At 36.8% G+C, this 14,503-nt stretch overlaps 1 protein-coding gene across 1 annotated transcript in view; it reads left to right on the top strand.

Annotated features, from left to right (window-relative positions):
• Window positions 1-14,094, top strand: part of FAM241A (family with sequence similarity 241 member A) — a 38,855-nt gene extending 24,761 nt beyond the window's left edge. The window contains exon 2 of the mRNA XM_082838528.1: window positions 10,255-14,094. Within this exon, the coding sequence (XP_082694654.1) occupies window positions 10,255-10,500 (246 nt within the window). The 3' untranslated portion in view covers window positions 10,501-14,094. The remainder of the gene's footprint in view (window positions 1-10,254) is intronic.
• Window positions 14,095-14,503: the final 409 nt, after the last annotated feature.

Genomic DNA, 14,503 nt, shown 5'->3' with positions numbered 1-14,503 from the left:
GATGCGAGCCTAAGCATAGGTAAGAGAAATTGGACATAGAAAGAGGAATACGTCCTTATTCCTTTATCTGTAACAAAAGAGAATGAAGAGAAGTTGGATGTAAACTTTGGTAGTTGATACATTTAGTATCACAAAGTTAAGGAAACTCTTCTGACTGCTTCTCTTTTTCCTGAGAAATAGGAGGTCAGGTAATTTGCTGGAGGAGAGGGATAAAGAGAGGAGTAGGAGGCAGTTCAAGATTTTTAAAAGAAGAGATTTGAAACAGCCCTGTGTACAGAGCAAAAAAAAAAAAAACCCAAAACAAAAAGAGTAGAGCAGAGAAATGAAGTAGGAATGTACTTGAAGATCTGTTTGGGGTTGTCATAAACTCTTGGCACCCTATGGTGTGACTTTCTCTAGCACCACAGGTACTCAGGTGCAGACATAGAAAATAGTTGTTACTCTAAGATTAGGGTTTCCCGTATGAGACAAAGGAGTTTTATTAAAGTTTTTTAAACTTTGCATCATAGAAATCAAGCTGAATGTGAAAAGTGAAGAAGAGGGCTAGTGGATTGAGAGAAGTTAGAGACGGGACTACAATCCCAGTGAAGTTGAAAAACAGTGGGAGTACAGGTATTCCCTGCTTTCGAAAATTTGCTTTCTGCCACTTCACTTTTATGAAAGACCTACATTAGTTTGTACCTGTTTTCGATAAGCAAAAGAAATCCAAAGAGGATTTTTTGCTTTTAAGAAAAAAAGGTGTAAAGCAAAAATAGCATTCAGCATTTGTTTTGTAGCAAGTTAGAGAGGCAGCACACATCCCAAGTAGCTAGAGTGACAACATCAAGCTCCTTCCCCAGTAACTACACTCAGCATCTCAGCATCAGGCCACCATAGTTTTGAACTGTGTCTGTGAGCATCTGTGCTTTTTCTCATTTTGTTTTGTGTATCCATTAGCAAGACGTGCCCTAAGATAATTGCTTCTTTGCTTTACACCATTTCGGTTTATGAAAGCTTTTTTTTTTTTTTTTTTTTTTGCGGTACGCGGGCCTCTCACGGTTGTGGCCTCTCCCGTTGCGGAGCACAGGCTCCGGACGCGCAGGCTCAGCGGCCATGGCTCACGGGCCCAGCCGCTCCGCGGCATGTGGGATCTTCCCGGACCGGGGCACGAACCCGTGTCCCCTGCATCGGCAGGCGGACTCTCAACCACTGCGCCACCAGGGAAGCCCTACGAAAGCTTTTATAGGAACACTTTACTTTTGGATAGCAGGGGAAACCTACAGTTGAGTGAACAAGTTGAAAGGAGAAGAGGTTGCAGCAAGAAGATTTAGGAGTTGTTCATTCATTCATTTGTTTCTTCATTCATTTAATAAACCTCAGTTCACAGACTACTATGTGCTATCCAAAAATACTTTTGCTCAGTATGCACATCTTGATATGTATACCAAAATAAATTTACCTTCCCAGTTATGATTTCCATGGACTTGGGTTACTGAGACTGGCTCTGCTTGATAGCTAGGGAAGGTTAACCTAAAGTGGCAAGGAGAAATCAGCATCTTAGTCTTTACTCTGTATTCGTGTTATCTGAATACAATAACCATTTATCCATGTATTCTTACGTAGTTTTTAAACACTTTTAGAAAGTTATATCTAAAAATTTCTACTTGCATAACCCCATTATTTTTAATATTATTAATACATTCTTCATGTTAATTATTTCTAGTAGCAATAAGACCAAATTAATGAGGAAGTTCTTGAGCACTATAGTTAAAAACACAGGCTTCGAAATTAACTAGTAATACTTATTATAATAAATAATAATTAGATGGCATAATGAATGTAAAGTGCTTAACACAATATCTAGCAGTAGAAAACATTCAGTTAATGGTAGTTATTACTACTTTTTTTTTTTTTTTGGCTGCATGGCATGTGGGAACTTAGTTCCCCAACCAGGGATCGAACCCATTCCCTCTGCACTGGGAGCATGGAGTCATAACCACTGGACCACCAGGGAAGTCCCAAACCCTACTTCTGCCTCCAAGTTTCAGGCCCTTTTTTTTGCCTGCACTGTGCAGCATGTGGGACCTTAGTTCCCTGACCAGGGATTGAACCCACATGCCCTGCATTGGAAGTGTAGAGTCTTAACCACTGGCCTGCCAGGGAAGTCCCTAATGGTAGCTATTACTACTTTTTATCATCATAATCATCATCATCTATAGTCCGAACTCTTAGTTCCAAGCAACAAAAATTCAACTTTTACTAGGTTTTGCAAAATAGGAATTTACTGGCTCATGTTATTAAAAAACAACAACAACAACAACAACAAAAGAAAACAGGTAGATGACCTAGCTGGATTCAAGTATTCAAACAACATCAACTATGTAATTTCTTGGCTTTACTTTATATTAGCTTCATTCATAGCCAGCTTTCTCCTCATTGTAATAGTGGGTTGGCCAAAAAGTTTGGTTAATGAGTATGTTGTTCAATAAAGTTCTTGGTAAAAATGAAAAATGTGTCTTTTATTTTTACTTAAAACCAAATGAACTTTTTGGCCAACCCAATAAGATGCCCTCCATTTTGCCAGCTAACCAATATCAGTGGGGGGAAAAAATGTCACTTTTTCAATAGTTGCAGCAAAAGTCTCAGGTAGAGCTTTCATTGGCCTGTCTTGGGTCACATGCTCATTCCTTAACTAATCATATGCCCAAGGAAATGAAATGTTCTGATTGTTCAGGCCTGGAACTGGGGAATGGGCACACATTCAACCAAAACACATGAACCAAGAGTGGGTGGGGGAGGGTTTTCCCAAAGTTAAATCAAGGTGATACCTGCAGAAGAAAGTAGCATAAAAATCAGACAGGCAAAAACAGCAGACTTCCAATACTGCACTCGGGAAAACAGCTGAAAGTGAATCTTAAATTGTCACCCACTCAGTGAAAGCCTGTTTATAGAATGTAGCTTGTACTCTTCTTAAAGTAAATAAGAGGCTCTGCCATACTAATGTGCACAGATTGTTCCACAGGTAAGGATGTGCCATAGAAAACATCCCACCTCAACTTCTATATAATGAAATTGTCGTTAACACTTGAAGAGAAATACAACTGAATTTAATTATCACAAGAAAGGTGATCATAAGGTATTAATTGTCTCAGGCAGCATGTTACAATAGAAAGAGAATAGAAGTAAAAATCACAAGACATAAATTCTACCAAAACTGTAGTAATAATATTAGTTACCATATACTGAATGACTGTTGTATCTATTCTAAAAGCTTTTTATCTGCTTCCTCATTTTATTATCACAACTCTATGAGGTAGATATTAACATGCTCCTTTCATACCTGGGGAAACTGAGGATCAGCGGTTAAGTAATTTGCCTTGTATAAGTGACAGAGAAAGATTTGAATCTGTCCACCTTGCTTCCAAAGCCTTTGTTTTTTGTTAATAAGCTGTGTGACTTAACCTCTTATTTCTTGTTTCTGAAGTAAGAGGCTTTGTTTAAATTATCTTTAAGGACCCTTTGCTCTTAATAATCCTATGATTATTTAAGGGTTCACCTTTAATTTCTTTTTTTAAAAATAAATTTATTTATTTATTTTTGGCTGCGTTGAGTCTTCGTTGCTGCACGCGGGCTTTCTCTAGTTGCAGCGAGCGGGGGCTACTCTTCATTTCGGTGTGCCAGCTTCTCATTGCGGTGGCTTCTCTTGTTGCAGAGCACAGGCTCTAGGCACGCAGGCTTCAGTGGTTGTGGCACGAGGGCTCAGTAGTTGTGGCTCGCAGGCCCTAGAGCACAGGCTCAGTAGTTGTGGCACATGGGCTTAGTTGCTGTGCGGCCTGTGGGATCTTCCCGGACTAGGGATGGAACCCGTGTCCCCTGCCTTGGCAGGCGGATTCTTAACCACTGCACCACCAAGGAAGTCCCCACCTTTAATTTCTCATCACTAATTTTGCATATTTTTAAAGAAGGATTTTCAATCAATTATAACACCCCTATGTCATTAATCATGGACAAAAATAATATCACTATTTTGCTGAGAACACTTTTTAATGTGCATGTCATAGTCAGTACTATCATATGATCATGAAGGAAACTGTACATTTGACAAATATTCTTCCATTGGGACCTCACATACAAAGAATAAAATTTGGCAAAGACACAAAGTGACTAATGTTAGAACAGGGGGGAAATGCCATCTGCACTTTGCATTGGTTTATTTTATGTGTGAAGTGTTTGTGTGTGTGCGTTTGGTTGGTTGGTTGGATTTTTGCCTAATTGCAACTCGGCCAAGCCTATCTCCTCATTCTTGCTTGGAGTCTTTTCTTTTTTTCTCACATTTGAATCTGAATTCTAATCAATACTGAAAGGGCTATGAAAAATTTGCTAAACTGCTGCAAATAGCTTTACCTTGTTTAAATTTTTATATAAGAGGAAAATTAAAATTTGAGCAAGTTTTGTGCTTGATAAACTCACCTTCAAGTGTAAACTGAAAAAAGATGTAATGCAAAAAAGATACTGATGTTGATTTCACTATGTTAAGTGTACTCCTTCTATGAAAAATGAAAATGTGCTTATATAGCTTGTCTTTTTTCAGAGATCAGTATTTCTCTCTGCAGCATTAGACAGCTGCTAGCTATTAATAATATAATAATAACTGGAGGGAGTATAACATAGGGATTAATGGTGTTGTCTCTGGAGTAAGAATGTCTGAGTTCATATCATAGCTCCTTCAGTTACTAAGTATAAGTCAATGGCCAGACATTTAACTCCCCTGCAAGTTAGTTGCCTTATCTGCAGATGGGGAAAATAACAGTGCCTCCCTCACAGCCTGTTGGAAAGACTAAACAAGAGAATACATGCACAACACAGTGCCTGCCATATAGTAAGCACTGAGTGTTAGCTGTTCTACTATACCGTTAACAATAGTACCACCACTACTATTACTCTGAAAATTACACACATCTGAGAGTGAGCCAAGGACTCAAGAACTCATCCGTTCATATTAGCCTCTGCTCTTAAAATGCAGTGGTTTAGGAATTGAACTGAGCATGTGAATTTTAGCTAACAGCTCCCATACCTTATAATCTAAATCTAGAACTTATTTATAAATATTTGAACAAATTCACAACTGTACTCATGGGGAAAATAAAATAATTTATGTTACATGTAAAGTTTGTTTTTATTTTTTGAGTTATTTTTTACCTGATATGTTATTATAGAATATTTCTATTGTTTATTCAACGAATATTTTTTATGAGCCTACAATGGGCCAGGCACAATGCACTATACTAAGTACTCATGTTAGTACTATATGATATGGTTCTTGCCTTGAATGACGTGACCTTTCCTATCAAAGATAGTAAGAATAGATATATAAAGAAATAATTTTAAAATCAAATATTGTCGTGCACAGAATAACGGTTTCTCCCCAACCCCCCCCAAAGATGTCCACATCTTAATCCTTAGTACCTATGAATATGATACCTTACATGGCAAAAGAGATTTTTGTAGATGTGATCAAATTTAAGGACTTTGAGATGGGGAAATGATCCTGGATTATCTAACTGGACTAGACCTAATCACATGAGTTCTTAAAAACAGAGAACCTTCCCCTGCTGTGGTCAGAGGAAAAAGGTAACTACAGAAGGATGGTCTGAGAGCTGCAACATTGCTGGCTTTGAAGACAGAGGAAGGGGACGAGGAGCCAAGCAATATGGACCTCCTCTAGCAGCTAGAAAAGGTAGAGAAATAGATCCTCTCCTAGAGCCTTCAGAAAGAAACACAATCCTGATGACATAACTTCTAACCTGCAGAACTATAAAGTGATACATTTGTGTTGTTTTAAGCCACTAAATTTGTAGTAATTTTGTATGGCACCAATAGAAAATTAATACAAATACAGTAAATTCTCTCTACTTAAGGTCTGTATGTGGAGAAATAGAATAAGGATCACTTTCCAAAGTTGTATCAGAAGAGCTAGGAAGAATTTTCCCAGAAAACCCACAAAAGTCATCATTCCAAAGTAGATCACATGGCCTTTCCAAAAGCCAGCTTCTAGTAAAGGGAAGGGGATTACTATTAGACCCATCACCTCTGAAACTGTAGATGGGATTTTCCTCACATAAAGAATGCAGACTGGATTAAGGTTCTAATAGGAAAGAGGAAAGAGTGAATGGATGCTTATTAATATCCACAACCAAAAAGGACTGCTAATTCCATAAAAATTGATACATTGTTTTGAGATTACTATAATAAATAATACTTTGGAAAAATGAGACCATCTTTTGTTTGGCAAAAAGTGGAGCAGGTAGAAAACCTATCAAGATATTGCTTTAATGCTTGCCAGACACATGATAAATTCTCTCCATCTATTCAACAAATATTTACTGATACAGAAAATACTGTAATGAGATTAACTGTAATGCCAGTGATTTAAGAATGCTGCCTATTTTCTTTTCCATGTTTTTAAGTGTCTTTCCTCTAGGATTATTCAAACCCCCATCCAGTTCATTGCTGGATATCTTTGATGTTTCCACAGAACTTCATTTGTGAACATATGCCGCTTTTAGGCATTCTTCTAGTGACTTGACTTTTTTCCTCTCCTTTAGATTGCCCAGATTAAGAAGTGCTTCAGTAAAGTGGCAAATTTTTAGTAATTATTTAATCTGGTTGATAGGTATTTAGGGGTTCATTGTACTATTTTCTCTAATTTTGTGTGTTTGAAATTTTTCATATTAAAAAAAGAAGCAGCAGGCTGCCACAGCACGCCTAGGCCAGTCCTTATTAGGCCTTCTACTTCCCTTCTCAGTCCCCCCAGCTGCTCCCAGGATCTGAGATGATATGATTAACTGCTGCCTCCCCACCTGGCCTCTAGGAGTTAACTAAGCATTGCAACACCTACCTCTTCCCCTGAAAAACCCACAAGCAGTTTGTAAAAGAATTCAAAGAAATCTTCAGAAAGAACCATTTCAGATTAGGGTACTTGCTTTGTACTAAAACCACAAAAATACTGAAAAAGTCTTAAAAAGCTTCAGTAACAACAGAAAACCCCGAAGTACAATAAGTGCATAGATTAAAAGAAATTAGAGGTGGTAAAAAAGAAAAAAAACTTTAATTAAAAAAAAGAGGCCAAAAATAATACCAGCAATGCTAGACACTGGAGTAGAAGAGAGAGTTGAGGGACCAGAAGAATTACAAACTAAATCAAGAACTGTTCAAGTTCTGTCCTAAAGAAAAGAAAGCCTTAATCTCAGGAAAGAACAAGATTTTTGTTTTTCTTTTTTAATATAGTATATTATCATGGAACACATAGAAAAGTATGAGAAGCTGAGAAACATAAAATTGATTACAGCACATCAGTGAAGGAAAAGATAACTTAGAAGTTAAAATACAAAAAATAAGGAAAGGTTAACAAATTATAATTCAAGAGGGTATTATCAGTATCAAAAGGGGTTCAAATAAATCCCATTTTATGGATTAGAAAACTGAAGCTCAGGAAAATGAAGTAACTTGGTCAAGGTCATTCAGATGAAGTGTTGGGAGACTAAATCTGAACTCTCCAGATATCTCTACAACATTTGGTTTTTCTCTTTTTTTGGTGGAAATGGAAATCCAAAAGTAATTTATTAAATTATATGTACTTGTTAACTCAAAAATAATTCTGGCTTAAACTTAAAATATAGTCTTAACAGTGATGCCCCTTTGAGTCTCATTTTTCCACAACACCAATGACACTCTGTGTGCTACACAAATTACTGTTATATGGGAAAACACCACCTTAAAATCATATTGAAAATCATTTTTTCTGACTATTGTGAATAAAATTAGATTTTTTCACTCTCTTTCCTTAAACTGTATATGTAGAACAGAAAATAAGGCATTTTTTTAAATGAAAAAATATTTTTAGTTATTTACATACTGATTACTGAAATGGTTAAGCTTTGGTTTCTACTAAAGGAATCTAAGTTTGATTCATGTGTTTGAAGAGTGCCTCAAGTTAAGCTAATTAACTTTTTTTGGCATAGACAGCAAAATTAATGGCATTTAATACTTACCTGTTATTATGTGAAACCCTATACCCAAAGTCTTCTTTTTACACATGAGTAATTTTCTACCTTGCACCTACTATGAGCAAGTATATGTTCAATAAATAATTACTGATTTGAATCATCACTCCTAAAAGAAATTAGGTTTAATAAATTATAATTACAACTATGTCATCTACATGACAGTTTTTCTTTTGTGACTGCATTAGGGGCTAGTGAAGAGAGGGAAACTATACCAATTATTTTAACAAAGATAATCTAATATAAAGAATTGTTGGAAACAACCTAAGTGTCCATCATCGGATGAATGGATAAAGAAGATGTGGCACATATGTACAATGGAATATTACTCAGCCATAAAAAGAAACGAAATTGAGCTATTTGTAATGAGGAGGATGGACCTAGAGTCTGTCATACAGAGTGAAGTAAGTCAGAAAGAGAAAGACAAATACCATATGCTAACACATATATATGGAATTTAAGAAAAAAAAATGTCATGAAGAACCTAGGGGTAAGACAGGAATAAAGACACAGACCTACTAGAGAATGGACTTGAGGATATGGGGAGGGGGAAGGGTAAGCTGTGACAAAGCGAGAGAGTGGAATGGACATACATACACTACCAAAGGTAAAATAGATAGCTAGTGGGAAGCAGCCGCATAGCACAGGGAGATCAGCTCGGTGCTTTGTGACCACCTAGAGGGGTGGGATAGGGAGGGTGGGAGGGAGGGAGACGCAAGAGGGAAGAGATATGGGAACATATGTATAACTGATTCACTTTGTTATAAAGCAGAAACTAACACACCATTGTAAACCAATTATACTCCAATAAAAATGTAAAAAAGAACTGTTAAGTAGGCATTGAAGAATAGAAAAGGCAAAAACATTAAGGCAGTGATATTCAAAAGATGGTAAAAAGACAGCATCATAAGCATCCCCTGGAAACTTGCTAGAAGCACAAATTCTCAGACTCCAAACCCCACTCATGGCTTACTAAATCAGAAACCCTGGCAGTGGGCCAGCAGTCCATGCTTTAAAAGCCCTCCAAGGGATCGTAACTTATACTAAATTTTAAAAACCACTGCACTAAAGTAGGCTAGAGGGCCACAGATAGTAACAGCAGGAAGCAGCAACCACTCCTGGGCCTGAGGGAGTAAAGAAGAGAGGTAGAATACTAAAACTGAGAAGACTGGGGACGGCCCCATCCCATGCAGCTGAAACTCAGACCTCCAAGAACTGATCACTGCTCACCTGGTGCTGGTGTTTCTGAGCTCAAAGGAGAGACACCATAGGCCTTGGGAACCAGATATCTGAGGAAAAGGAACCCACAAGTTTGATCTGGTGTCTCAAGAAGGCACATTGAGATTGGTTCTGCAAGTGTTGGGAAGCCACTAAATTGAGATCAGTGGCTGCTACCGGAAGGACCTACTACTGCCAGAGTGAACTATGACTAGAGACTGACAGGATCAAGAAACCCATGAGAGGCAAACAAGGAAAGAGCAAATCCCTTCCTCCTCCAGCTGTGCAGTGTCTCTCTAGTTCCTCTATTGGCAGAGCCTAACAGGGAGACAGATTGTTTCCAGAATTCCAAAGGGTGGGATTGAAGCTGAGAGATAGTAGCTTAATTAACTGACATAAAGACCGTAATTGTAGTAAGACTGAGAGGTAATAGAAATAGTACTTAATTTTTGGTATCTATAATTGGGTACAGATGGACATTTTCTAGGCGACTGATATCTAGGTAGATTTTTGGGCTTATATTACAAAATGATTCCTATTTGGAGACTATATGTTTCTCCTGATGAGATTAATAAGAAACATTTAGGACATCTATAGAATCTGGACAGGAAACTACGCAAGGACCTACACTGAAGTGTTCTTAGCTCCCCAGCTAAAACTGAAAGATCACAGCTGTAATAGCTGAGGATGGCTCAATAGTAGCAGCAAGCCCTGCTCCAGTCAGCTGAGGCTGGGTTCCTTAAAGTCTTAGTGTCAAAGGAATGGACTAAAAAAGAGGCTTATTTACCAGGACAGAGCAATCAGAGCCTGCCTCTGTTTTTGATGACAATCAAAAGGAACATCCCCAAGTGTTATTGAATAATTATCAGAAGTGTGCCCAGTACATACTTTGGAAGATAAAGAAGAACTGTGAGATAGTCATTATTCTTAAAGAACTTCACCTATTTCTCATTTTATGTTTATGTTTTGTTTTGTCTTGTTCTGTTTTTTTAAGGATATTGAAGAATCACAAAACCCCACTGGCGAGCCTGTTGGAGATGACTACAAAAAGATGGGAACACTTTTTGGTGAACTGAACAAAAGCCTCATCAACATGGGCTTTACAAGGATGTATTTTGGAGACCAAATTGTAGAACCAGTAATAGTCATTTTCTTTTGGCTTATGCTGTGGTTCCTTGGCCTACCAGCCCTTGGACTAGTTGCTATTCTTTGCCTTGTCATTATTTATGTGCAACAGTAAAATATGGCCGAATGAACTACTGACATTTGGCAGCCATATATGTAATTAGTGAAGTTATGTATTTCACCACATAAAGGCTGAAAATTTTGCCTTGTTTCAAATTGTGTGCTGTTTTGTAATTAAATTTATAAGTTGATGTTGTTATAAAATTAAACTCAACTCGATTATAACAGGGTTGAATATATATTTTGTAGCTTATTCATAACTCTTGTTTAACTACTGTGATCTGTGCCCACTTTTAAACACTCCTATTCCCATGCCAAATCTTGAATAACACCAAAAAGTGAGCAGGGAATGTTCCCCTGTTCACTCTTCTAAATGTTCTAAAACATTTTAGAAGAAAAAGGATGAAACAAGCAGCTAAAAATAAGTTGTAATTGGAGAACTGCTCCCCACCTACCCCCACCAAATAAACCCATATTATCTGGGAAATAATTTGAACTTCCATTGTCCCTGCTTAGCCCAAACCAATATAAATGATAACTTCTATATACTACCTTAATATTTTGATGAAAATCAGTAAAGCTAGCACATTTTCTAAAGATTGAAAAGAAATATATTTATTATTGCTGGGGAAACTTCCCAAGTTAAATGTAACTTTTTTATAATGTAATATTTGGGCTTAGAATCACTTCAGTATGTCATTTGGAGTTTTAGACAGTTTTGGTGCTAATTACTTTTTGTGAATTTTTAAAGTCTCATAAGCCAGGTTCATATTTGGCTGTACCCCATGGTAATGAATATTTTCTTGTATCTAACCAGTTGTGTATTTTTTTCCTAGAGAGGCATTTTCAGTGTATTTTTTTTCAGAAATTTATATTTTTTAGTTCTTTTATAGCAATTATTCTAAGATTTTAAAAATCTATTTCCTATCTTGACATGGATATTTTTCCCCCAAAATTGATTTGTATTATGGCTGAAATTATTTACTATTTCTTTAAAAAAAAATCATCTCATTTTCTTTGATATCTGTATTAGAAAGTACAGTATTACAGTATAAAACCAAGTGCTTAAATTTGGAACTCAGCAGCCAATTGTATAATATTCCTCTAAGGCTAAAGCCAAGATAGTAATTGGCCAGGCATGTTATTAATGTGTCTTAATTCAGCACTTTGGGGTTTTATATTGAAATAAGCATTTCTTTCAATATACTTAGAAAATGAAAATGGCTTACTGATATTTTGGATTTTGTTAGAGAATCTAAAATCTTTACACTTTCATCTGAAAGACTTTCTATGTAGACAAAGGATAGGTAGTTACGATAATTATCTAGACATTTAAGTTAAATAGAGGAACAATGGAGCATTTTTATCTTTGGCAGGGCAATAACTAAAGTGTGTAATGTGTTTACTATTCTACTTTATAAAGTTTTTATCCAATCCTAGTTTTAAAATTTATTCTATAAGTTCTCAGTGTCTTCCATTCCGAAGCAGAAAAATGATGAAAATGTTCAATTTAGATTTCTAAAATTAGATCATCCTGAACCAACAATACCAGTCAGAGGGCACTAAAAAGTATTGTGCATTTGTATAAATACAGAACTTTTAAAGTTTGACTTAAAAAAAAGACTTTGTACTATATTATTGTGTTTTTATTGGATTTGTAATATTTTTATAGAATATTTTATAGAACCTGGCGTAAGTGCGAGTTATTTGAAAAGGTGTCTTTATTTGTGTCCAGTAGAATTGAGAGGTTTTTAATAGAAGTCATGAGATTTTGTATATCTGCATTCAATATTAAAAAGTGTATTCTTTTCTAATACTACTAAGAATTTTAATTTCCTTTTGGAATGTAAAAAGATATAGTATGCATAATAAAAGCTCTGGTTCCACCAGTGCCTAATATTGAAAATATTTTAAAAGTAAGTTTTAATTGTAATTATTTAGTATACGGTCAAATACTATGCATCTACACACTGCTGTTAATAGAATATATATTAAATTCTATAAAGAAATGAGATATTTTGCTGCTATTCTTTTGGCATATATTATTAGAGCAGTATACCATCAAATTATTTGCTTTTATAGGGAAAAAACAAACTTTGCTCATTTGATGGAAATAAAATATTTTCTCTTATGAAATATAATAGAATGCAAATTATACTGATACCTTGAAATGAAAAGAAACTGGTCATTTCTTTGCTTCATGATATAAGGCAGGGGTCCCCAACCCATGGGCCACAGACCGGTACAGTCGGGGGCCTGTTAGGAACAGCAGGAGGCGAGCAGCGGGCGAGCGAGCAAAGCTTCGTCTGCCGCGACGCACTACTGCCTGAACCATCGCTCACATTACCGCCTGAACCATTGCCACCCGCCTCACCCTGTCCATGGAAGAAAAGGCTTTCACAAAACCGGTCTCTGGCGCCAAAAAGGTTGGGGACCACTGGTATAAGGAATTTGTTCAAAAATGGTTCTCAGGGACTTCCCTGGTGGTCCAGTGGTTAAGACTCCGTGCTTCCACTGCAGGGGGCCCAGGTTCAATCCCACATGACGCGCAGTGAGGCCAAAAAAAAGTGAGGGGGAGGAGAAAAAATGACTCTCCATCATTTCAATCTCAGATACGAGCCAGTTTTAGAAACCAGTACTGCTATGAATAAAGAGATAAAAGTTACAAGGCTGCATTACTAGATTAGTGTATATATCACTCATACCACCAGCCCTCGATTCAAAGGGAAACGGTCAAGACCTACAAGTAAACTGACTATAGTTGAATAAATCAATTTTCATTAAGGGAAAAACTCAGTTTTGTAGAATTCAGTTGTCTCATATGGTAAGCTGTCATATACAAGGCATTCTTCCGTTCCTAGGCACCAGTCAGATCATTCTTGGTCCAGTAGTGTGCTGGAGCCAGCATTCACTGGCTTGCAAGAGCCAACTGCATACATTTTATCCCTACTCTGCCTTTAGTGACATCAAGTTGGTGGCTTGTCATTGAGTATGGGGGCAGTATTTACACTATAAAAACTGGCAAACACAACAAATCAGGGCTCTTTTTTCCCAGCAAGCCAGTTGTTAAACATATGCCAGCACATCACTGATTAGCCACTCTAGAGGCCCCATTTCCATTTCTACTCCTACAAATATAAAGGAAGCATATTAAGGGAAATCCCCATGGACCCATCCAAAAACTGTATTTGAATCTTTTCCATGTGGGAACTATGGACCATGGTTGTCTTCTGACCACATATATCTCTGTTTAATCACATTTTGATCAGAGAAAATCTCTCCGGGCTATCACTAATCTGCAAATCCATTAAAGACTATCCAGATGATCAGGAAATAAGAAACAGTTACAGAACTGATAGAGGGCAAATTACAGCCTAAGTAAAGGTCTGTTGTAAAGTATTAACCTCAAAATAATCAAAGCTAGGTATTGAGCAATAAAGGACTGTTTGTTTGGTTTGTGATTATTTTGAGTTATTTTACAAAAGTTTATTGATTTCACTTTATTTTAAATGTTTTCATTGCAAACTAATGGCTTTACAAGGTCAAAGAAGAGAAAAAAATCAAATAAGACTTTCATACCTATTAGGACTTCTAGTACTGGACTTGACCAAGGAGAATATAAACTAATGTACAAATTACGGCTTCAGTATTATTGCTGGACTGAAGTGTATTTTGTAAGTCATATTTCTCTGCCCAACCCTTAATTTTTGGTGTTTTGATGGTTCTCTCATCTCTCTACACCTTGCCCTGGACAGTATCACCACTCCCATGGCTTCAGTTACCATTTCATACTAACAGCTCTCCAGTCTACATCTCCAGTTCAGAGAGTTCCATACAGAATATAAGATTCATACATTCAGTTGCTTGCCCAACATTTGTACTTGCTTATCCCTTAGTACCCCAAATTTAATATGTCCAAAAAGGAACTCAACATCCTTCTCCCAAACTTTTTCTTCTTCCTATGTTTCCAGTCTCAGCAAATGACAAAATCCCCTCCTACACTGCCCGCATTGTAACCAGTCACCAAGCCCTGCTCTTTTACTTCCTAAAAATATCTT

This window comes from Leucopleurus acutus (assembly GCF_964270905.1).
Source record: "Leucopleurus acutus genome assembly, chromosome: 4".
Taxonomy (NCBI): Eukaryota; Metazoa; Chordata; class Mammalia; order Artiodactyla; family Delphinidae; genus Leucopleurus; species Leucopleurus acutus.
Note: the sequence above shows the minus strand (reverse complement) of the source record. Positions and strands in the feature narration are given on the sequence as shown.